This window comes from Tachypleus tridentatus, chromosome 3 (genome assembly GCF_004210375.1).
Source record: "Tachypleus tridentatus isolate NWPU-2018 chromosome 3, ASM421037v1, whole genome shotgun sequence".
Lineage (NCBI taxonomy): Eukaryota > Metazoa > Arthropoda > Merostomata > Xiphosura > Limulidae > Tachypleus > Tachypleus tridentatus.
Window position 1 is genome coordinate 71,618,672 of NC_134827.1, and position 27,440 is coordinate 71,646,111.

At 32.6% G+C, this 27,440-nt stretch overlaps 1 protein-coding gene across 8 annotated transcripts in view; it reads right to left on the bottom strand.

The window, feature by feature from the left end:
- Nucleotides 1–27,440, bottom strand: part of LOC143247138 (uncharacterized) — a 65,879-nt gene that overhangs the window by 23,563 nt on the left and 14,876 nt on the right. The window contains exons 5-9 of one of the 8 annotated variants that reach the window (XM_076494736.1): nt 23,113–23,186; nt 20,860–21,267; nt 10,688–10,711; nt 7,434–7,477; nt 6,128–6,922 (exon numbers count right to left, since the gene is read on the bottom strand). In XM_076494736.1, coding sequence (XP_076350851.1) covers nt 7,459–7,477; nt 10,688–10,711; nt 20,860–21,267; nt 23,113–23,186 — 525 coding nt within the window. In that variant the 3' untranslated portion in view covers nt 6,128–6,922; nt 7,434–7,458. Of the gene's footprint in view, nt 1–6,127; nt 6,923–7,433; nt 7,481–10,687; nt 10,712–11,278; nt 11,388–20,859; nt 21,268–23,112; nt 23,187–27,440 lie in introns of those variants that run through there. The other 7 variants (XM_076494735.1, XR_013026391.1, XR_013026390.1 and 4 more) reach the window with 7 other exon arrangements.

Below are 27,440 nucleotides of genomic sequence, written 5' to 3' on the forward strand. Positions count from 1 at the left end.
GCTCCCTCTCCCATTGCAGCACAATCCTCACTTTTCAGAATTGACATATACAAAGCCATAGCTATCTCAACCTTTATTTGCCCTCTAGGCATTGATAAATCTTAAGAATAGCACACCAGTCTTCTATATCCCTATATTTTTGTGTCAATGCAGTAACGTGTGCTGATCATATAACCACCCTTCACCAATTCCATTGCACTCTTTGTATTAGTCCTCTCTCCCATTGCAAGACAATCCCAACTTTTGACAATTGACATATACAAACCTAAAAATGCTAGCAAATCAATATTAAAAATTTTTAACACCTGAAAAAGCACTTCCTCTGCTTCCCTATAGCTAGTATCTTATAGTGGAAAGGTAAAGGGGCTGATGGAGATGCAAAAACTAATGATCAAGTGGTAAGTGACCATTACAAAAAAACATGTATGCTACTATTAAAATAAAGGCACTTATGTAGGGTACAGCATTACTTCTGGAACAGGTATGCTCTTTACCCAGTAAAATGAAAAGACACGTGGGGCAAAAATGAAGAGAATACATGGTTAGGACTAGAGGACCATATATAAACACGTCAAGTGCAGTCTACTTGGGCAGATGCATCCAGAAGAAGCATCTTGGGATACAATGTATCATGCCAAGTGCAGTCCAAAAGCAACTACAACATGGAACTGTTTTGCCTAAGTCTGTATAATCCAGAAGTGTGGTCTGCCAAGGCAAAAATATTCAGAAGAAGAACTTTGGATTTAGAAAAAGAAAGCTAAGTGAGTTCCACTGAGGCAAAAAGATTTGGGGGAAGCCACTTACTATACACTGTATTATGTCAAGTACTGTCCACCTAGGCAAAAACACCAATGGAAAGACAGTGCATAATAGACAGTACCATAATGGGTATATTAGAAAACAGCGACGATGGCCTATTTCTTATCAAGTGAGTGCACGTAGCTGTGAGATAATGTTATTGTAAAGAACCCATTTGTATGGATATCACCACAGTCTACCACTCCAGTGACTGGAAACCGGGTGGCATGGACCTCCCCCATGCTCCACTTGAAAAAAACAAGAGGGGGTGGGGAGCAATTCAGGTATTTGAAAAAGTATCCCACTGGAGCCAGTGAAATGGTTGTTTACATTTCCCTACTTTGAAAAGCAGAAAGACCAAGATTGTAAGAATCACGAATCAGTAGGCGTGGATAAAAATCTGCTTTGCTCTTGTAATCCATGAGTGATATGACTTTAGGAGATAAACAAAATATACATAGATACACCACCAAAAAAGCATCCCATGTGAAAATGAAGTAGAGTTTTAAGTGCTAGTATAAAACAATTCAGCATACCTGACCAGGCAACACCTGCTGCTAAGTGGGATTCAGAAATGCAAAAGAAAAAAACAAAAAGATGTTTAGGTGAAACCAAAATGTCAACTTACCCCAGCTAAAGGTAAATAGATGTGTTGAGAACCATTACAGGTGGAAGATGATAACAAACAGAGGATGATACAGTTGTCCACATTCTTGCTTGTGCATTCAAACACAAAATAACATGGCACATCTGGTGTGATAACACATTAAACAGCTGAAAATCACCCACTGATAAACCAGAATAAGCTATATGGATGAGTTGCTGACCCCAGCCAGTAAGGATAACAGGAGAATGATCACAGGAAACAAGTGATTCTAATGCACAAAAAAGGCAAGAATGAGAACTCTGAAAGGATTCAGTTCAAAACATAAAACAATGAAAGAAACGGACAGGGCAAAGAAGACAACTAGGATTGGAAAAGGAGTATAAATGGGAAATAGAAAGGAGGGAAAGAGAAAAGAAGGCAAAACTACCCTTGTGAGCAGCAGATATCTTGAGAAGGAAAGTATGTTTGGATAAAGGAGAACATAAGAAGCATGGTAAAGGATGTTTTGGAAAGATGAATAGCAGAAAAATCAGAATGATGACCACCACTAGTAAGAAAAAAAGAGATGGGTCTTAAGGAAAGGTGGTACAAAGAACATGTAGCAACAAGTTCAAAAGGAGAACAAGCAGTGGCATGAAGAATAACACTGAGATCCTAGTATAGAAGCCTAAATGGAATAGGAGAATGAACAATACAAAAGGAACGGAAAAGAGCACAAATAACATATGAAGTATTTATGAAAATGGAAAAAGTGTGGACAGAGCAGCACAATAATTAGAAACAATATACACAAACAAACCTTAAACATACCACCAGGTAAAGAATCTATACAAGAGGAAAACTAAAAAATGAAATCCCCAGCAAATGGATTACTGGTAAAAGGTAGCCAACGATTATGATACATGGACAATGAAGAAGTACAAATGGATTGGGTATGCAAAAAAGCTACATGGACAGCAACTCTCTGAGAGAAGGCAATGAGCCAGACAAAAGCAGAGCATGAAGATCAAGTTTTGCAACATCTGGAAGAAACACGTCAGATTGAGGTTACTGGAGTAGAGTAATGTGAGGAGTTGCTGCTCCAGTAAGGGCCAAAGCAGAGGAAACCATGAATGATCAGGCAGATATGAATTAACTAACAACACAAAGCAAGCAATAGTCTGTATAAGAGAAAGAACCCTCACAAGGAGCCTGACTGGAGGGTAAGCATAAAGGCCCCTTCAATCCTAACTGGATACATCTATCCCCAGGGTTGAGAAGTGCAGGACAGGAGACCAAAAAGAAGTGTGGCATTCCAATAAGTTACAAACACATTTATATGAGACAAACAGATGAGAACACACACACTGAAAAAACACAGGGTGAAATGACTACTCCATAAGAACCTGGGTGAGACAGGATAGATGTGCTGCATCCAGATTCATAACACCCAAAACCTAACATGTTAATAGTGTGATGTTGTAGCTGTGAACCCAGTATAATACATCAAGTGTGAGAAAACACAGTGTCCTGGACATAGTACCCTTTTGTTTGGAGATATAACTGACAACAGTTGAATTTTTTAGAATGAACTATAAGCACCTACTGTCATATGAGTAAGATGAAATTACTGAGCCTGACACACCACCAATAGCTCCAAGTAGTTAATATGGACCACTTACCTGAAATCTCCTGAGTTGAGGGAAGTCCACTACCAGCAAAGAAGCATGTGTAAACAGATGTGGAACAGGACTAGGCAGAGGAAAATGAATCCCACCAAGATAGGAGTCCCATTGAGCCACCAAAAAAGGTTGGTGTTGATCCCTGGAGAAAGGAAAATAGGATGATCCAAAGGATCTTATGAGAATTTGCACTGGTTGAAAATCATTCACTGAAGGGAACATGTGCTCAACCCCAGGAAATAAGGGCTTCCAGACAGGCTCATGTCCCTAAAGAGAGAGAACCTTTTGAGCAGGAAGAAAAGATAAAAACAAAGCCTGAGGAGCTGAAGCGGAGAAAGCTGGCTCTGACCAAGATGGGAATTGAAGGATCCCAAATGAATGAGTGGGAGTGAGAAAGGAATTTACACCTTAATGAAATACCCTATCCAATTAGATTCCCAAACTAGAAAGCAATGAAGATGACATGCAAAGGAGAGACAACCCTAACAGAACACATAAGATGCCAAGGCAAGACCAAATGTTAGTGATTGGAACCAAAACATGCATGAACCAAATATAACAATGTGACTCCTAAGCAATGGAAATGTGAAATCATCTGTCACATCAATGGTCTTCCAAACATCTGAAAAAAAAATCCACTGATGAGAGGGAGGTACGATAAATTAGTGTGCATCCAAAAAGAAATATCAGGCAGGATAGACGGATAATAGGTTACAAATCTCCTATATTTTTGGGAACAACAAACAGACAGACGAACAGGTACCACACATTCTACAGCACTCTTGTGAAGAAGACTGAGAACCAACTGGGATCAAATGCATAAACCTTCTGACAGAACTTGTAGCTCCCATTGATCTGTCAGGAACAGTTTCCAGATGGCAGAAAAAGAGTTGTAATCTATCCCTCACTTGCTCATGAAAAGATATCTCATTACTGATAATGGTGAGGCCAAGAGGAACAGGAAAGAAATGTTGGGAATAGGAAAAAGGGCAGAACACAGGACACTCAAACAGGCAAAAGTTGAGAATGAGCAAAATCACTTGGTTGAGACAAACAGGAAGCGCATTAGCTCTGGACTTTTAAGACTCAAAAAGACCCCCAAAAACTTTCATGCAGAAAAACGTCCTGAAAAGGTTCATGTAATGATGAAAAGGAAAGATGCACCACAAGTAATGAATCTGTCCTGAGCAACTCCCAACAACACAAAATTTAAATGATGAGGGATAAGGTTGAAGTCCACAAGTGGGACATTGTAGGCTATGAAAGGGTCTGAAAATTGATTGAAAACTGATCAGGAGACTGGTGGAAGGCTGATCCAAAGGGGAAGAGGCATACCAACTCTTGACTGTACTTTGACAAAAGTAATGATAATCATAACAAGGCTCTCTGCCTGTAGGAAGGAAGTAGAAGAATCAAGAGCTAAAGAGGAGACATAAAATTTGACAAACCTGATCAATAAAGTGTTAGAAAGACATGATTGACAGATTCTCTTAACTATCAGTGTTATTTAACTGACTGAAAAAAAAAAACAAGTACAGGAAACACAAAGTCAAAATTGTCTTCCCTAATGAAAAAATTTCTCCTGCAGAAACATGGTCCTGTAGGAAGGGAGAACAAGGAGAAGAAGCATCAAAAGCATCCAACAACTCCCAAATTAATGCCTGAATACCCTTGGGTGACTCTGGCAACTCGCCACGAGTTTTGTCAATATTGGCAGGAACTTCTTCATCCACCACATGGAAATTTGAACTCCTAAGTCCATCTGGATTTTTGGAAAAAAACAAAAAAGTAAAGAAACTAGTAATGAACAGTTAATTCCAGCTAAAAGTGAAGATTAATAAGAAAAACAGCAAAATGTGCTTGAAAATAAACTAAAAACACGTTTGAACAGACAGTGTAATACCAATCAATAAAATAAGGATTGTGCTGAAATGGTAGAGGAAGCAACCTGTGCTAGCAAAGAAAATATAATGAGACTGGTGGAGGGTGGTCGTATGATCAACACATATTGCTGCAGTTAGGGCCAGATTATTCAGACACAATAGGTACAGTGCCTAAGGCCTATGAAAACTATGGGTCCAAGAAAATTTTCCTTAAAATATAATCTTTGGTTTAACTCATACCTCTGGTATGACCTACAAACAGAAAGTGCCTAGGTCCTACGACTGTCTTGATCTTGCACTGGCTGCAACAATACAAAAAAAATATAGATGTTTAGAAAAACCAGTGCACTGTTCATAAGATTTACTAATGCTTAGAGGTCAAACGAAGGCCAATATAACTATGGGTAAGGAGTAATTAAATACTTAGTCAATAATACTTATGTGTGTCCAAATGATGTGCATGGCTTGTAAATAAAGAACTACCAGATGAGTTTTTGTACATAAACAAACTTAGAACTGTTTCAGGGTGAAATCAGAACAAAAAATTATCATTACTAGAAAAAACAGCTTTTCTAATAAATTCTTATGAAATTCAAGTTTGAGTGGGCTCAATTATAATTAAACAACAGTGCAGTTATTCATTCTACATGCACTTAACTCATAAAGTTATCAAGTTTGTATATAAAATTTATTTATAACTTAACCAACATAACTAAAATGGATTTTATTTGATCACTGCTTATACAATTATGGACCAAGGTTTATTCTTGGTGCTGATTGGCAAGATTTAAAACACAGCAGGAACTAAATGCATATTAAAATATATAAACTGTTATTGTTAAAGCTTAATTATTCTCAAAGTGAATGTTTCAAATGTAACATGCTTTTATAAGTTCAAATGTATTTTATAATGTTTAAAATGTAGTTTTCATACTAATATGATCACAAATTATTTTTTAATACCAAATTGGACTTCATTCATAGAAGAAATAGAATTTCATCTCACAGGAGTTTTTTTTTTCTACTTTAACTCTCCAAATAGAATGGTTACAAACTTGCAAATATTGATATTTTTTATGTGAACTGAAGGCATATGTCTTTACTTTTTACATTAACAAAGAGGTGTGACTAACATTTATTTAAATAGTACAGCTAACTAAATACAAACAACTGCAAAGTAGCAGAGTATATTTTATTGTGACAAAATCATTATAATGATTTTTTCATACAACATTAAAAAAAACAACATGAATATTCCCCAGCTAGAAACAAAAAGAACATAACTAAAGAAAGTCTATTTAGAAATAGCCCTAACCTTAATGAAAATGATGACGTCTTTAGAGTAATTCTACTGTCAGACATTTTTCTTTATAGCTTGTAAACTTGACAAACTAAATATATGTTAGTGGTTATGATACACATTACTACACGAATGTTCTAAAACATGCTTCTTTCTCATTTCACTTTTGTTTACACGCAGTTAACCTAGGTAAAAATTACTTTATAATAGATGACGAAAAAAAATGACAATCGAATATTAATTCAATGTACGTTACATGGAAGATAATGGTTTCATTCAAATTCTATTATAAGTTGATCACAAAGAGACGGGAGCTGTTTAATCCTAGTTTAACTTGTTCGAGTAAAAATAGAGACAGCGTTTTTTAAGTTGTTCAAGTAAATACCAGGTTAATCGAAACACGTATAAGTTGTTTAAAGACAGGCGCGGTTTTCACGTAGACGCAGTTGTTTAATTCTGCTATTAACTTGTTGTTCAAACAAAAAATAAGGGTTTTTAATTCATTAAATCGTTCAAATAGCGATAATTAATCCTGCTATTTAGTTGTTGAAAGAGACGGGGATGTTTCCATAGTCATTTTCGATCCACGGTATGACAAGACGGCACAGTCGGCACACGTTCAGAAATAAAAAGTCTTCATAACGGAAGTCGAGACGGCAAAACACGGATGTCGCTGCGGGAATAGAACCGATATTATTGGTGTTTATTTTTTTGGCTGAGCGAATTATCAAGCTTGAAATGAAATACAAATTAACAGTATTGACAGCGATTTAGTAGGTCCAAGATTAACTTTTGTATATAAAGAAATATGTAAGAGTATACAATAACAATAGCTAAAAAGCCGTATTCATGTTGAATTTAAATGGTTAGAAACTTGCTCAGTTTTCTGCATGTAAAGTTTTTGAGAATGTTTCAAATCTTTTTTGAGACCATCACTCCTGCAAATATCTCATCATGAAGTATTAAAAATCCAACACTTCAAATATATAATGGAAAACCCTATACAAAGTAACTGGTATTTTATAATTTTACTAATCGAAAAAACATTGAGTATTTAATGCATGTCTACAAATCAATCACATGCATAAAATGGGACAAGCGTATAATTCTTCTGTTTGGTCCAAGTCTGTATGATCAATTTAGATTTGTATAGGTTTGAACAGAGAAATAGAGTAGTGTATTACCTGTCTCAGCATACAGGTTGCTCTTTCACCACATGTTTGGAGACCTACTAAAGAACACAAAATAATGTAACGGATTCTTTAAATACAATAATGGCATACTGTTCACCAAAAAACAATAATGGCATACTGTTCACCAAAAAACAATAATGGCATACTGTTCACCAAAAAACAATGTTGTAGCTTTATATCAATTTTATACTACTTAATGACTTGCATATCTTTCTCACAAAAAAAGACATACAGGTATTTTTACCACATTTAGTAGATGGTGAGGATTTTTTTGTGTGTGGGTAAAACTAACATTTTTTCAATAATGTCCATTATACTTGGATTTAACATGATTATAGTGTGAGAGCAGCTGACCTTGTACATAGAATGACTCTTAGATATGTTACATACCCTATAAATATCAATGGGAAGTTTTAAATGATACAACTAATGCCAAAATAAATTATATTAAGAAAAAAGAATCTCATCTCTTTAGAGTTCTAATTTTGAATTTTTAATAGCAAACAAGGCCAGACAGCATCTTATTTAACAAGTTAAACAACTCATTCCACAAAATTATGTTAAACTTTTTAAAGTATTCAGTATTTCATTTACATTTTAATAAGGATACTTCAATATTTATGCAGTCTATAATAATTTACTTGTAAACCTTAATCTCTTAAATCAATTTATTGAAGAAAAAACACAAAATTAACTACAGTACACAGAACAAGAATAGAGTAAAATAGTATTTGTTTGAAAGAAGACCTTTGTTATCTCTACTAAATTCTAAAAACACTGACTTCCTGAAGTTGCACTATATGTCAGTAATTTAAATAACAATGATAGCATTGTCTATAGATATATGCTAGTTAAGATGAAGTTTGTATTTCTGGATTTAGAGAACTACTTCACATTTTCTTTTCAAGAAAGTCACAGTATATACATAACCTGAATTTGTAGAGGAAAATAAAGATAAAGCATGTTCATTACATTTTCTACACATAACTTTGTATTTTATTAAAGTCATGTGAGAGCCTCTCAAAAGGTACGGGTTCCCGAGAGTTTTGTTTTGAAATGTTGTCTTCATGTAAGTAGAAGAGGTCAATATGGATTGTAAAGCTATTCCCAGTTTTAGTGTAATTCATAATACTAATCTTCATTCATTAATTGGTTCTGTTATGGCATCACTTATAATAAGTGTATTCAGAGTACCTTTCTTGAATTGGGTAGAGTTTTTGTGATACTTTGGTTTATAAGCTACTTTTATTTTCCTTTCTTTGAAATCTTAAGATTTTTGTCAGTGACGAATGTTGGGTATCTGATGCTGTAAAGGATAATTCTATCATCTAGTTCTCTTTCAGACATTTCTGGTTCATGCTTGCCACTGTACTTAGTCCTATGCAGTTCTCAAAGAATAAATCACTGTTTTGTAACAAAAAGCTGATGGCTATCATGATGCAAGATATTGGAATTTGTGCTAGGAGAAACTGATAATTTACTTTCAATATAATGGTATTAAAACATCTGTGTTAATTACAAATATGAAGTTTCCTCAGTTATTTGTTGTTTAATTTCTTTGAAATATACTCCTGAATGGCAGAGTAGTAGACTTATACCATAAGAAACTGGGTTTTGATATTGGTGGTGGGCAGAGCACAGATAGCCCTTTGTACTTAATAAAAACAAACAAACAATTCTTTGAAATAATGTTAAATTCTAACATGCATTACATAAATAAAAAGTTTCCTGGAGTTAGTGGGTGATTACTATCATTAAAATGCTATTAAAACTCCACATTCATTAAAACTATGAAAGCTTTCTTGGAGTAGAGTGAATTTACACTTTGAATAAAATAGTAGTAAAGCCTTAGCATACATTACAAACATGAAAAGTTTCTTGGAGTTAGTGGTTGTTTACTCTCAATAAAATGGTGTTATAATTCCAGCATGCACCATAAACATGAAAATTTTCCCAGAGTTAGTGGTTGTTTACTCTCAGTAAAATGGTATTATAATTCCAGCATACACTATAAACATGAAATGTATCCCAGAATTAACAGCTACATACTTTGAATAAAATGGTATTATATTTCCAATAAGCAGTATAAATATGGAAATTGATGCAATTAACTGTTTTGACCTCATGATTACGTGCTGATTGAGATGTTTTATCATTTTATGCTGTTGTACTTAATTTAAGAATGATCATTCTAGTAGTTAACACTATTAAAGCTAAAGAGTACTTCACAAGAAATTTACTAACTGATATTTTATGTTGAAAATTAACAAACTGACTCTTAATATATTAGTTCTTAGCTAACAGAAGCTCAAAGTGGATTTCTTGGACTCAGTCAGAAAAAGGAATGGGTTAGTCATTTGTCAAAAATAAAAAAAAAATTAGATTGCAGTTCAAATAATATATTGTAAAATAAATAAGAAGTTTCAGCCATGCATACTAAGGCATTTCATTTTGCTTCCAAAAATCTTGACTTCATTTTAGCAATTGTGTTTTTATAAAACACTATATACTAATGCAAAATAATTACTACTCAGCCATTTAGAGGTTAACAAACATAAAAAAACAGGAAAAGGAAATTGTTTTATACCTAATTTTTTATATGAAAATTTAAAACCAATTCAGCCATTTAACCATTTCTAAGACAATTCATGCAAAAGTTGAAAATTTCCTGGACTTTTCAAATCAACATAAACATGAAATATCCTATTTTGTAAAAATAATATTAATGATTTTCAGTTTCAAGTTTCATGACAAAATTAAAGCAGAACTAAACAGAATATTTTATGCACTCCTTACACTTCACTCAAGCAGTGTGTACTGAACAAATCAGAGATAAAGGTTTTCCAAAATTATAAAATTCTACTTATTTTTCAGGAGAAGGAGTCTTATTGCTGGTTCATTGTAAATATCCTATAGAAATTTTCTTTGGCTACACTAACGGTAACATTTTTATCTATTCACAGAGCTTCTCAGTTAGAATTATTAAAAATGTAACATAATCACTTTGTTAGCTTACTCAATTAATGCGTTTAAATTTTTCCTAAGAAATTATGTTTTGACTGATTTTATAAACCATTTTCCTAAATTTTACAAGATAACCCATCTTTCTGGTTACAATAAACATTCAACAAAATTGAACATCCATCAAACAATATCTGAGCTCAAATCTATTTCATCACAAACTAAATACAAAAAACTTACATGCTCTGAAATTATTCCAACAGAATAGTCAAAATATAACTTACCGCTCAGAAGAATACCATGATGACCTAAACATTAAAAAATTCCAAATCACAACTGAAAGCATAATTAAAATAACAAAACATGAATCTTAAAATAATAAACTACATGCAAAAACATAAAGAACAAGGAACAATGTAAAATAGCTTTTACAATCATGCACACATTCTAGCACAACTGCTCTTTATTTAAAATCAATGAAATCAAAGTTATAAACAATGTCTCATGACAAACATGTTTATCAATTTAAGAAAATGAATATCCATACAAAATAACTTCCCAAATAACCTAAAAACTGAATCACTAACCTTCATGGTACCAAATACTAGTGGTTTGCATCCTCATTATTGTACTTTGTCAACTTAAAAATATGACTTGTGCAAAAACTTCAAAAGATATTTAAATTAAAAATAACCAAACATGAATGTGCATTTTAGTGATCTTCTTCAGAAGTATAAGCTGTCTCTAAAAGTTCTCTCATCATTTTGTGTAACAAGTCTGCTCACTCATAATTCTGTTTCTGGCACCATAAACTTTGAAAGAGCATTTGCAGGATTTCAAGTTACACCTGAAAGTCAGCCTTACACCAAACACAATCTTTGAAACTCACATTAATTTTCCATCCGAACAGAAGGGGGAGGTGAGAAGACATCTTTCAACAAACTAAAGAGCTTGCTTTGAATACTACCTACTAGGTTTAACTTTCTAAAAAGAAAAAAAAAATAAACAAACTGAAGATAAACTTTGAATATCACTATTCACTACCAGCTCTAACTTTCCAACATCAGTTACCTAACTTTTTTAAAGCAGCAACAATAACACTTTTTTGCAATAATATGCAAAACCCATTAGTAAATTTGTGTGTCTTAATCTTATGTCTACACTCCCAAGGCTGGTGAAATAGTGTAAAACCAAAAGGAATGTGTGTGTGTGTGTTTGTGTGTATATTTGTATGGGAGCACCTGTAATTAAGTTGTTTTTTTAATAATAGTGTCTTGGTACTTTCTGATAATAACCTTTATTTAAAAAAGAACAAACCATAAGATTTTATTCCAATAATATAGCATGCAATAAATTCTATGACTTTGCTGCAATAATAACATACATTACATAATGCAAACAAAATAGATATAGCATCATACTTTCAGAAAAGTCTGTTTCACATGCAATGCTTTCAATTACAACTGGTGCATACATGGTTTTATTTATCAATCTCCTTACTTTGATATTGTAAGAAGTGTGGGAAAACATTAATTGAAGCTTGAGTGAATGAAACTAAGTTAAATCATTCAGAATACTGAATAGTATAATTTTCTAATGTAAATGCCTTTTATTAACTGGCAAAGCACGAAAAGGCAATAACACATAACAATCATAATTATAACAGTGGCTCATATATTGAGCAAAGTATATTGTCAACCATGGATATAGCTAACACAATATGGTTAAAGGCTCTTTTTAACTCTTGAATAAACCTTAAAGGACTGAATAGAGAATGAAATATTAACAATATAAGAGGCTTAATACTTATTTATTATGACAGGTTTAATTAAGTATATTTCTATCTCTGAAAAATATATATTTAGAAATGGATAACTTAAAAAACAAAAAGTTAACTTGCCATTTCATTTTAATAATCTTAATAAAACAAGTTTGGTACTGACTTTGTGATGTCACTTTAAAGTTTCTTTTTAATTTCATGAGAACTAACAAGAACACAAGATTTGTAAACTAATTTCTATATTTCTATACTTAACATACTTACAAACAGTTATTAGCACACTAGATTTTCAAGTGATCATGACAATGGCACTAAAATCTGCAGTGCATATTAGAAACCTATTCAACAAAAAAGAATCACTATATCTGTTAAAACAGTAATTATGTAACACTGGACTAAGTTCCTATGACAAATTACTTTTTCTATCTCTTCAGCTTAAAATATTTAAAACTTCAAGAGATGTTCAAACATTTACAATGAAATTAGTATTATTATTGTTATATTACTTGTTTAAATGCAGGATTTCTAGGATAACATAAAGGAATTATAATCAGAAACATCAAAATTAATAAGTCTTCATGTCTTAAGCATAACATTATTTAAGCGTCTATTTAAAACAGCCAATATTCGATAGATATAAATTAATATTGTAACTGGTGCACATTTTTCGCTTCAGTAACATGTATGACTAAACATTCTTACTCAACATTATTTGTAAATAATCTTCTAATGTCAGTGTATGATCTAACATCAGATCTTTTTAGACTCTTTGATATGCTTTTAATGTTATACAAAATGTCTCCTAAGTTTACATCTATCTTTTCTTTATGTCTGTTGAAATGAAGTGCATGCATTTTCAGAACAGGCAAAACTGGATATTAGTGTAAAAGATTACACTATGTAACACAAATTTTGTTCCTGGATAGTATGAGTTATTTCTTAATTGCTTATGTTGTAAAAGTACAGAAAATGGCCATTATTCCCTTCAATCTTTGCTTCTGTGACCTGGATAATGAAATTTAGAAATTAACTTATTTTCTATGTAAAAATGAGCAAATCTGCACATTTTCATTTACATAAAGACTGAATAAAACAATATATGAATCAAGATTTACATGTATTTATACTAAAGTTATACAAAAATGTTTAGAAGTGAGTAATTTTTGGAGATTTGCGACTGTAATGTAAATAACTTTCACGTATCAGCCCACAAATATAGTCTCCCATCATGTTTTTGTTATACACTCCTTGGTAGCAGCATTCAAAGTCCAGTCTATCTTGGTGGAAGTGCTCGCCTTGCTCCTCTGAGTATGCCCCCATGTTCTCCTTGAATTTATCAAGATGAGCATCAAGGATATTGACTTTCAGGGACATCCAGCAGCTCATTTTGCCATAGTTCTTCACCAGACCCTCAACCAGTTCCACATAATTTTCAGCCTTGTGTTTGCCCAAGAAGCCCAGAATCACTGAGACAAAGCTGCCCCAAGTTTTTTTTTCCTTCCTACTGAGTTTCTTGGGGAATTCTGTGCACTCCAGGATCTTCTTTATTTGTGGTCCAACAAAGACACCAGGTTTGATCTTTGCCTCAGACAGCTTAGGGAAGAAGTCTCGAAGGTACTTGAAGAGCTGTGACAAATTGTTTCATAAGACCCAATTTTATGTGCAATGGTTAGAACAACACCTTCTGGAGGACCACTAGTGCCTCACACTTGACAATGTGCCTTCCCACAGAGAACTCGATCCGTTGCAGTCAGTGCTTCCTGTTGTAGTGCACTGCAGTGTCCCTGCTGTCCCAAAGTTAAAGATAACAGGAAAACTTGGTAAAGCCTCCTTGGAGACCCATCAGAAATGCCACCATTTTGAAGTCTCCAATAACCTACCAGCTATACTCGTCATACTTGAAGGCTTCTAGCAAGGTCTGGATGCTGTTGTATTCCTCTCTGAGGTGCACCGAAAGATATTTAAATTTTAAAAGGTCTAAAATTTGTATAATATAAAATCTTACTATTCAAGCAAATAAAAATTGTCCATCTTACCTTCTAGAGGTTTTTGCAGTGCTCACAGGTAAAATGAGGTGCCCAGGGTTTGTGTTGATCCCCAACAACTATGCTGAAATACGCCTTGCAGGTTTTGCATATTTTAGCAGATGCCATCACAGAGTACTTTTTGGCTCTTGTCTTGATAAATTGGTCACGTACATAGCAGAATGCATCTGGAGAATGCTTGCAGCTTCTTGATGCCATCTCTGATAAAATCAGATAGGTCTATGTGTTCACTTAGGTAGCTAAAACTAAACTGAAGTGGTGAGCCCCTGTATATATATATTACTATGGAAAGTTCTCGAAAATTATAAAAGGTCCTTGAGAATTCTTGCAAGTTTTACAACATTCTAGAAAGTTCTTGAAAATTCTCTATTAGCTACTCAGCACTGAATCTACCTGGAATATTCTGGAAAATGGGTAAATTTGAAAATTTCATTACCCAGGTCACAAAAGCAAAGTTTGAAGAGAAAAATAGGTCTTTTCCATTTACTTTAGGCATAAGCAATTGGGAAATAACACTTTCTGCCAAGGAACAAGAAAAAGTAAAACTTCTGTTACATAGTGTTAATAAATAATAAAATAACACACTTTTATACAGTTTAGACTTTTAAAAAATACTAAATGTATAAGCTCAGTTTTAACTGAAGCAATAATAAAGTACACAGAACAATATTATGATACTTACAACTATTACATTATGTACTAATTTACACACAAAGCTAAAATGTTTTTTTTTCCAATAAAAAAGAAAACATCTTTACTCATAGGCAGGAAACTGTTTTCATTTTATCTTCCATCTCTTGTGATTAGATATATAGCTTTTAAATATGGCTAACACAGTTTAAATAGAATTCAGACAATTTTATGATACTTTTGTTAACTTTACACAAATCTTCTTTCAAAATTTCTCACTATGAATTATAAAAAGTATCTATGTCATAGAGAACATTATGCTGGTAACAACCACATTTTATCATCAATTTTTGTATATGGATTTATAACAATTTCAACTTCAAGAAGGAATTTTCAGCTTTATTTCAAGCTATTAAAGATCATTTGCTTGTTTACACATAAATAAAAGTACCTTCTATATATTAAACATCACATAATGAATGATACAAATTCAACATCACAATAGAATGGCATTGTGACCTTATGTAATTCAAAACTCATTACCATGACACAGCAACAAATATGCTAAATCATGTTGTGTGCCACTTAGTTGCATAATTCTGTAGTTGCGTGTAAACTGTACCTTTATGTATTCCATTAAGCAATGCATAACATGGCAGCTACTGGGATTTGAGTAGGAGGACAGTGGTGAATAGTGAGTTCAAGCTAATTGAAAGTCTATCTAAAATTCATAATCCTTTGTTCTTTATAAGTAAGGTAGAAATATTTTAGGTAACCTGTTACTAAAGAAACTTGCTTGACACACCAAAAGACTGTATGAAAACTCAGCTAAACAAATAATACAAAATGAACATGTCAATACACACATGTATGCATCATGCATCTGACTGATATGCTACTAAGCTAAGCCTTATTAAAAAACAGGCAACATGCCGAGTAACTGCAAGTTGGGTCTTTTTTAAAAAAACATGGCAACAAGTTGAGTAACTATATTGCTAAAATGGGTCTTGTAAGGAAACCTGATAAAAAAAACTGAGTAAATATACTGCCAATTTGGATCTCATAAAAAAATCTGGCAACAAACTGACTAATTGTATTACTAAATAAATTAACATTTGTTAATGTGTCTTTCTGTAACTGCTTTAATATTAAGTATGTAGCATAATCTTTATTGGTATAAACTATAAAATCATCATTGCTTAAATAAACCATAATTCTTATAGCCTTCAATTTTCTTTGGTTACAGTGCAATCAAAGAGAAAATAAGACCATTCTCTGATAGAAAACACAAAATTCAGCCATTGCAGAACACACCACGTCAACTGGATACAGAATAAACTGGGAGAAAACAAGAATCATTGCCACAGGCAAATTATGGAAGACAAGAAAAACCAAAGAATTATTAACACTCTCAAACCTTCACTAAACAGATTCCGGATTAGAGACGAGTAACCTGTGGCTACCATTGGTTGAATCTACAGAAAATCTTTCCTCTAATCAGAAACAGTGATAATCCAACCAATCATAACACACACTCCAAAATCCACCAAGACATTATAAAATACCAACAACACCTACACACACACTGACCTGAAGACGAAAGGCAGAAGACTTTTGAAACTTGTCATCTACCCTTGTGTCTCCACAACAGGCAGTTGATGCCCATTCTACAAAGTTTCATTATGAATACTCTGCTTAAACAATCTATCAAAGAGGAATATTATTTTCTGTTTGATTGCACTGTAACCAAAGAAAAAAGACAAAACGCAGAAGACTTTCGAAATGTTGTTCTCTACACTTGTGTCTACACAACAGGCAGTTGCCATCCATTCTACAAATTTCATTAAGACCCCTCATACCACATCCACCTGTCAAATCCTCTCTTTTAGGACTTGTTAATAGTTTTCTCTTATGTTTACTTCTATATTATCTATAACAAATAGAAAGCCAAGGTTTTCATCTATCAAATGATGTATTATATAATGTTGTTTTCTGATCAGAGAATTGTCTATTTCACTGTTAGTACAAGTCTTATTCTCATGGAAAGGATAACAACTAGCTTGAATGATTTTTGTTGCAAAGTTAGAAAACCTGAAAATTTTCTAATAGTTAAGAAAAACTGTCTGTTTTTTGCATGTTATTATGCTTTATTCTCTGGGGCATTATGTGATTAAATAAAAATTACTTAATGAACTACTCCATTAGTATAAAAAGTAGGGTTGTGTCATCAACAACTAACAGCAAGAAAAAAGAAAACTTGGGTAAGTTCTTTATTTTGTGTTATAAAAGTAACTAAAATGTATAAGAACAATGAAAATCTTTATGAGGTACACATGGAAGCAGCTCATGGGTAATGTAATTCAATAGCTTAACATGAACTTCACATTTCCAATGTCATTTACAACAATAAAATTTAAGTATAAATAGATGTATATTGTTACAAGTTTAAAGTTACTTACGACAAGCAAATGTAGTTTCATGTTACAATGAGAGATCATTTTAGAAAGAACAAATAGGTAATTCAGATTTATTTAGGTCTTTTTTTTGTTCTGGTGGTTATGAGGTCAGTCATGTTGGCCAACCTTATATAGAGTTAGGTCAGAGAATATAACAGTTTAAATATAAAGTTTTACCAAAAACAAACATTTGAAATGTGTTTAGGATGATGTAGATATTATATAAATCAAAACTGAGATTTTTGAGATGAAGAAAAGTATTTTTAACATTAACATGAAAACCACTTTGCACATGGACTATTAAAAACAAATATTTGATGTGTTCAAAGATGAATAATTAAAATACTTCACTAAAAATGACTTTTTGTATGTGAAAGACAATGTTTACTGAAAGACTGCCATGTTTTGTGAAGATATATATACAGTGGTAACCCTTTGAACACTGCATAGGTCCATATGCCAAATGTAACCATTTATACTCATTATGGTTTACATATTACTAATTTCTAATATATTAAGTGAAAATCACAAAATTTGGTAGACATTAGTAAACATTACAAGGCTTTTGCCTATGAAAATCAGATTTTATGACAAAACATATTTAATACTTAAACAGGCAGTTCTGAAAGGCTTAAACATTAGTGGTATCAAAACTATGAAGACTCAATATAAATACAAAGAGGTCACGTGGTTGGTCAAATTGACCAAGCCCATGTTGAGAATAAAACAGCATGCAGCGAGAACAAGCTCAGCATCACATTAAAATATTTTACAGTGAGCACAATAGCTTGAACATAACAAATCTTCATAAAGTGAGCAAAACAATAAGTTAAACATCATGTAAAATAACATGCAGTAAGTACAATAAATTCAACATCACATTAACCCAACTGTAATGGGCTCAGTATAAAATAGCTACTGTATACACATTTGCAAATGCTAAGCACTCGTAGTATAATATAATGCACTATGTGAATCTTCAAAATATTTGGCAGGTGTTTAATAAACATTGCAAGTCTTTTACACAGAAATATCTAATTTTTAATAAAGCATTTTACTGAAGATTTGTTTGTCAATATATCATGTTTGTTTTATTAATAGTTCAGATGAGAAATGATTTTCACATAATTAAAAAAAAAAATGTGCCAAAAATTTCCAATATCATTTGTGTAATTCTAAACACCCTTAAATACACTTCAAATGATTGTTTTCAGTAAAATAAAACTTTATATTTTATTTGTTATTTTCTCTACTCTAACATCAAACAAGGTTTGTCAATTTGAATGGCCTTGTAATCACCAATAAAAAAAAAAAATAATATTAAATCTAAATTAGACTTTTCCCTCCTTCTTGAGTGACTTCCAATTGTAACATGAAACTACATTTGTTTATCCTAAATAGCTTTAAAGTTGTAGCAGTATATTTATATTTAAATTTTATTATTTTATTGTTCTGTGATTGCCCTTTAAACCAATAATTACTAAAATTCATGTAGTTATAAGTTGTAAATCATTTAGGGAATGTAGAGCATCATTATTCTATCAAATTACATTACCTATGAGCTACAGTGAACTGTACATGTGTGTGTACCTTAAGAAAGATTGTTATATTGTTATTATTATTTATTTTACCTAATCTAATATTAACAAGCCTAAAGAGATCCATATTTTTACATTTTAATAACTTTTTATAACGATAAATAAAGAAAAAAATATGAAAAACAAGAATATGTAGTCGGATATTATTTTGTTGTTGACTATCAACGACATTCAAACTACTTTTCTTATACTAATACACTAAATGATTTTTATTTAATTAAATAATGCATCAAAGAACACAGAACAATAACACCTAAGAAATGCAATTTACTTTAACCATCACAAAGTTCATCCAAGCTAATCATTATCCTTTCCATAGGAATAAAGTTTAAATTGAATGAGAAATTCACACTGTTTAGAAAACAATATAAGTCCTTTGATAGATGACAATCTTGGCTTCCTATTGGCTACACATACTATAGTATTAAGTATTAAAGAGAACTGTAAACAAATCCTGGAAGAGAGGATGTGATAGATGGGTGTGGCATGAGGGGTCTGATTTTTTATTTCACAGCTCAGTAACCAAACAAAATTAAAGACTATAAATATTTTGGTTTGTCTTAATGATATTTTTATAGTGAGGAATTTACATTAAATTTGATACTTATTGGAAGGGTGTTGAATAAAATAGAGAAGAGAGGATGCCTTGTGTAAATTTGTCATACTTCTCACACTAGAGGAAATTCAAAATTTTTTAAAATATTTTCTTATAAAATTAAGAACTTAAAACATACAGTAACAGAATATGCTATACTAATTGGTATACCAAATAAAATTTTAAGAAAGGGTTAAAACAGTATATTTAGCACAAGTTCAATATCACATTAAAACAATATACAGTAAGCATAAGAACAGTATCACATTAAAACAATATACAGTAAGCATAAGAACAGTATCACATTAAAACATCATACAGTGAGCACAAAAGTGAGACTAAATGAATGTTTTATAAATAAATCTACACATAATCATTTATTTTTATATTTAAAGTGTTGGTATGAACTTTAAACAAACTACAGAAAAAAAACCTAAACAATTTTGTTCTAATAAAACTTATAAACAATGATAAGCTACCTCAATTCACAAATAAGACCCAAACAACCAGGGAATTAAGTATACATTCAATACTAATACATTAGGATTAAGAATAAAATAAAAAACAAGTTTTGAAAAACTGAGACCTACAATCACTTTTGACTTTTAAGATTATGAATATACATATAATTGATCCTTTAGATTATTTCAACTTAATATAAAAAAGACAGATACCTGTGCATGTATATAACTTATAAAGCTCATTTATCTCTAAAATTCATAAGCTTTCCTTCTAATAAAAGTATCATTTTCCTACTTTTCTGAACTGAAGCTATGGTTATTTTAATTCCTTTGATATTTTGAAGTAAACCAAGAACTGGTAATTTCTAATTTAAAGGATCAGTAGTTAAAGTCTGAACAACATACTGTATGTAGATGTTCACTGGAATAACTGTTAATTTACTACCACATACTCCTTGTGTTTTAATATATTATAGCTTTGTTTTACATACAGGTGAGAAACCCTTATTAAGATATAAATGTTCAATTTCTAAGATTCCAAGACACTTCAACTTTCTTATCTTAAAGACTTTATATTTCATACTTTAAATGTTTGTAAAACAAAACCACATTAATTATAGATAATAGAGTAAAAAAGTAAAATAATGTATTTTTCTCATTCTTTGATTTACTAGTCATTAACTTTGAAATAGAATCAATGAGTTTCAACACAATAACATGATAAGTTATCAATGTTTGGAAAGCATTCTTGTTTTTAAACTGCAAATGTTTCAACAATGAACCTGGCAAACAGGATTTTCTGAAACAACAAAACATGAACACAAACAGTAAACACTGTAATTTCAGAACACACAACATTAATCTATCTTTAGTACAAGTTCCCAAACTTACCTATAAGAAGACGACGACATTGTTGTCGGAGAACGTCTTGAATACAGATAGTCCGATGATCTGTCTCTCATATGTCTGTCATACATGTCATCTTCATCAAGAGGAGGAGGTGGTGGTGGTGGAGGTAGCCTTCTGTGATATGGGTCATCCCTAGGTGGTGGTGGTGGCGGCGGTGGTGGCGGCAGAGCTCTCCTGTATGGACTATCTCGAGGTGAAGTCATGGTCCGCCGGTAGGCTTCATCTCTGTAGGACATGGTAGGTGGTGACGGAGGACGTCTGTCATATACGTATGGATAGGGTCTGGGCCTGTAGTAAAGATCTCGCCCATAATCATCATAGTATCTGTAATCGTAGTATCTGTCCATGTAATAATCTCTTAGCCCATAGCCATTTCTTGGCCCTCCACGCCTGTATAAGAATTTACAGTAAATGTTTGAATTTTATAAAAACGTAATTAGAACGAAATATTAAAAAATGTTAGATCAGTTGAAGAACACAGCTTCACAGGCTGATGTTACTTGAAAATCAAGTTGCAAATATATACATGTTTTTGTGATATTGTCTGGTGTACATCAATAACAATATATTAACTCCTTTACTTCCAACCTCTTACTGCAAGGTTTATGTTTTGGTACACAATGAAAGCAGAAACAAATCTGAATATTTCATCACTGATTTCTAGCTTTAAACTGGTCAATTTGGGGAATATTTTTTTAATGTGATTCAAGATTCCAAATGCATATCCTTTCTCTAGAGACTGTAATTGGTAGTGAAAACAAATAAAAAAAATAAGTTTGGATCTTCTGAGTGACCATAATTATATGCAGTTTGTAAAAAAAGTTTCACCACATGCACTTAAAAGAACAATAAGAAACTAAGCTGAAACCTTAATTCTTGCAGTTGTTTCAGATGCAAATGTTAGATAGCAATCTCCTGGTACAAATAAAACTAGTATCATTGAATTATGGTTCTAACTTGTACACATTCTCTTATTTATATTATACAGCATCAACTATTCCAACCTCCACACAAGTCTTGAGGTACTACGTCAACATTGCTGAGGGCCATATTTCGAATATCACATTTAATTTTTTTGACTGTCAAGTTATAAAAAGTTCTGTGTAAAGAAGGTAAGCAAAGGAGCTCAACAGACCTTGTATTTACAGCAAAAATCACTTAGGCAGTTTCAAACACATTCTTTATTTATAGATTTCAAATCAGATGTTTTTAAAAATTGCATTTTATCTCAATCTTTATTTTTCATCCACAAGTCAATAATCAGGAAGCATTTCATTCAATATTAGAATCCATTAGCAAGGCTCAACTATCAAAGAGTGAGAGAGAAAGAAAAACAAAAATCAGTCAAAATGCTATTTCAATGTGAGCTATAGGACTTCAGAATTACAGTTTAAACATCAAAAACTAACAGCATTATAATGTAATAAACATAATATCTGACATCAAAATCTCTCAGACTACAATGCTTATCTATACTTAAGCTGTATGATGAAAGATTATTTTTATACAAGAGATTGTCCATTGTTCCTAATATGTCTACTTTTACCAGAAGTCACTATTTTCAAAAACATTTAAAAAAAACTTAAGCATTAAATTGCAAATATTTTAAAGTTTTTCAAGTAAATATAGAAATTCTGATATAATTCTGTTATTACTATAACAGTAATATTATTATTACTAAGCCACAGATAATAAGATGTTAAAATATGGCCATTAGAAGAATGAATGTTCTCTTTAACAATTAGCTTCATGTTTATTTTGGTTTAGTGCATTGAAGAAATATGTAAATTTGTACATGTGTATTTTTCAGTTAAGTTTTCTGTTGCACACACACACACCAATTTTCTATTTTTTGTAATGGTAACCTTGAACTTTGACTTATATCTTCAAATAAATTGCCTCAAGGGAAGTGACTTGAGAAGACTGATTAAAATCTGCTTTTCAGAACTCTACTTAATGTGAAGAAAGTCTACAGCCTGACATACACAACCATTGGTATATCCTCTCCCAGAAACATATCAGTGAAGAGTATAAAAACAATAATTGACAAAACTGCACCTTTAAGTTTCTACAGGAAACCACTGAAACCATCTTAAAGGACAGACATATGAACTCCAAGCAAATACTCTTCACATTTGAATAGTGGCATCATCTCAAACACCAAGTCAATAGCAAAAGTAAATCCATAAAGAAAAAATTAGTAGATAACACAGTTGTAAGTATAATAGCACTAACCTCAGAGGTCCACCACCTTCAGTTCTGGCTCTTCCTGGGGCACCAGGCTCTGGGTGTAGCTTGCTTGTGGAGGGCTACAGATAAAATATAAAAGTCTAACATTAAATGCATGCAAATTTAATATTTTATTAAGGAACAACAAAGATATACATAAAATTCTGTATTTATACAAAACTGTTAATGACAGTTAAAATACCATGATGTAAAAGCACAGAAAAATTAGTAACTATACTTTAAAACAATTGTAGTTAAAATATAACCATCACAGATGAATCTCTAATGTTTTATTTTCTTTATAGCAGGTAATACACAGGACAAACTATAAACACAACAATATTTTCATAGGATCTACCAAGTATTTTGTGCAAGAAACTACGTTCCATTAACTCTCTCAACACAATTTGACAGACCACGACCTCTTTGTACTTTCAGTAAACAACGTATGTGCTTTTCTTATAGCAAAGCCACACTGGGCTATCTGCTGTGTCTACTAAGAGAAATCAAACCCCTGATTTTAGTGTTGTAAATCTGTCGACTTACTGCTGTACTAGTGGAGGACACTAAACACTAAATCATTCACACAGAAAAACATTTTTCAGTGAAGTATTTTTAATAAACTAAAACAAAAAAAACAAACAAACCTGTCCATAAATAGAGTATTTCTCACTTGTCTGCATGAAAAGTGATATTCACATTATGATTTACAATACTTTTCATCATATAAAATGTCGTTTGTGTGATCTCTAAGACCTCCTGGTATGTTGTTCTGTACTTTATTTCAATTAAAGTTCTAATATCCATTCCAGCCATATTTAGAATACATTTTTACTTCAAGTGGGTTTCTTGCTATCATGAATAAGTTAAGTGTCATTGTTAGTCAACAACAAAACAAATAAGACCCAGCTAAGTACTTTACTGCTTGCTTTTCATGTTGATTTTTTCATTTATTATTATAAAAAAATGTAAAAATAGGGATATTTTTAGGTTATTTAATATAAGATTAGTTAAAATAAATAATAGTAGCAACATTATAAAAACGTGTCTCAAGGCATGCATGTGTTGGTTTTAGAAACTTATGGGTAATATAATTGTTATATACTATTAAAATATGAATCATTAGTTATGATATTATCCTATAATAATTGGTATAACAAACAAACAGCAGTTTAATTTAAATTTAAGTCTAAAATCTTGTGACATGCTCAGTAAAGGACAGCTGGGTTAAAGAAATCAACAGTTGCAGGTCAGAAAAGAAATAATGACTAAAGAAATATTTTTATTTGCATTTAGGCTGCATCAAATCCTAACATCCTTAAGTTCAACATTCAGTGTAATATATGCCTTACAAAAAGGAAAGGGGGATAACATTTATTAACTTGACTGACCTCATAAACTTATACTGTCTTATACAGTCTTTTTAGAATAATTTCAATTTGTAACATGGAACTACCTTTGTTTATCCTAAATAGCTTAAAACTAATAACAATATACACCTGCTTATAACTAATAATACAGTTACACATCTTGTAAATCACTTGGGAAGTACATAGCTCATATTACTCTTATTGAATTACTTAATATACAGGCTACTCACGAACATTAACTTACCTAAATCTTACCTAAAAAGTTTGTATTTTAACATTTTAATTACTTTTAAAATAACAAAGTATACACACAAAAAATAAAAAATACATATGGTGCTTACTAGGGTTTTCTTTTTTTATACTAATGATACTACTGCAATAAATATTTTTTTATCCAATTAAATAATGCACCTAAGAATATAGGATAATAAGATACAAAATGCCCTGTAACAATCACAAATTTTCTGGCTTTCTGTGTGTTAAAAGCTGTAAAAAATTCAGCTAAGATCATCAATGTGTTTTCCATAGGAATTATGCCTGAACTGGAAGCAAAATAAACAGTTCTCTGTACAGAAGACAAACAAATATATTCTTGACAGATTACAATTTTAACTTCCTATTGGTTATAAACAATATATTATTATAGGTAAGAGAAAAATATTGGCAATTTGTGAAAGACAAGATGAGAGAGGTGAGCATGGCAAAAGGGGTCTAAATTTTAAGTTTATGGTTCTGAAGGTTGTAAAAATTAAACCTTGCCTGAATAATAATAAATTGGAATCAAAATGCAGCTAGTAACTGAACTTTAACATAAGATTTTAATTTTATAAGGAAATCTTAATAAAAAAAAATCCTTAATTTCCCCTAGTATGAGAACTGTGAAATTTTTCTCATTAGTTCTTTTCTAGTTTATTTATCAAGAAGTATAACATTTTTATGTAAATTACTCACTAGCAAGCACAATTTCTGTAGACTTCACCTTATTTGGTTAGTCATAAACTAAAAAATCAAGCCCCTCTTGCAATACCTACCTGCCACATTGTTTTTTGTTTTTTTTTATAAATTCCCAACAGTTCTCTCTCACTTTTAAAACTATTATTTATAACCACAAGAAAGCTGAAGTTTTAATCTATTAAATGGTGTATTATATTCCATTGCCTTCTGAATAGAGAACTATTTTGCTTCCAGCTCAAACTTTATTCATACACAAGAACAATTACAACCTTAACTGAATTTTTAACAGCTATTGTGGCATATTTGGAAAGCCAGAAAAAAATGGTAGCTATAGAACATTGTCTGCTTTTTGTGTTATTATTCTGTGTTCTTCTGTACATTATTTAATTTAATTTAACATGATTTTAGTAAGTTGTATCGTTACTTTAGAAAAGTAGAGTTAAATTTCATGAGTAAACAGCAAAAAAAAAAGACAACCAAGGTAGAAACTTTTTGTGTGTGTTTTCATTGCTCTTGATGAGTGCATGTTATTAATATGTTCATCACTAATTGTATGTGCTTATGTGTGCAACATATTTGTAATAGTTATGGGGACTAATATGTTCACTATAATTTTTAAAACTTTCGCTAAAGATGCTCTTGAATGAGAGCTATGGTACTAAAATGTTTACCAATAATATACTCTTCAAAAAAAGAAATGCAAAATATGAGACAAATTGTTAACAAGTTTATTCCGGGTAGTTCTGTATGACATGTGTGAAACTTTGCACATTCACTGCTGAACATCCAAAGTCTGCAAAGGCGAAGTCCACGCTCACTAGTTGAAGTTTAACCTCACTCAACGTCAATAACGAGTATGCCCCCCGTGAGCATCAATAACTGCTTGGCATCTCCTGCCCATGGAAGCAATGAGATGACGAATCACATCCTGTGGAATGGCTGTCCACTCAGCCTGCAAAGCTACTACAAGCTGAGGTAGAGTCTGTGGTTGAGGTTGTTGCCGTCGCAGATGTCAGTCCAACTCGTCCCAAAGATGTTTGATGGGGTTTAAATCTGGTGATCTGGAGGGCCAGGGAAGAACGTTGATGTTGTGGTGTCTCAAGAAGACAGTGGTGAGTCAGGCTGTGTGAAGACGGGCGTTGTCATGTTGAAAAACGTCGTTGACGTTCATCACGATGGTTTGCACGTGGGGCCCAAGAATCTTGTCGACGTATCGTTGAGCCATAAGATTCCCTCGAATGTGCAAAAGGTCTGTTCTGGCATTGTAGGCAGCCCACATCATGACGCTGCCACCACCAAATCTGTCAACATCATGCACACAGTTTGCTGCAAAATGTTCACCTCGGCGACGGTAAACACGGGTCCTTCCAACCTGCCTACGAAGCATAAAACGTGATTCATCGCTGAACCAAACATGCCTTCATCGTCGATGAGGCCATACCCGATGTGCTCGAGTCCACTGCAGTCGTGCTTGACGATGTTGCTGGGTGAGGATGACGCCTCTGATTGGACGTCGAGGTCGGATTCCTGCATCTTATAGACGGTTGCGTATGGTCTGATCGGAAATCCTACTCAGCCCTGGTATGGTGGAGGCAGTAGATGTCGCAGTGGTGGTCCTATCCCGAAGGTGACGTAACCGGATGTTGCAATCTTGTGCGGGCGTGGTCACACTAGGTCTGCCAGATCGTGGACGGTCACGAGTTGATCCATGTTGTTGGTGATGATTCCATAGCCTTGTGATGGTGCTTGGGTGGACATTCACATCTCTGGCAACATGTGATCGAGATTCGCCTGCTTCCAAGCGACCAATGACGTTGTTGCGTTGTGCTTCAGTCAGTCTTGGCGTAACTGTATTGCGTGTCAGTGACTTAACACTGAGCTATGGAAACCAAGAACCTGTCACTTTTATAGGGATTTTGCACATGTTGCACTTGCAGAACATGCAGATCTCTCAAAGAAATTTATTGGACACGCATGCGTTTTGGCAAAAAATCCGATGTTTTCCTCCGT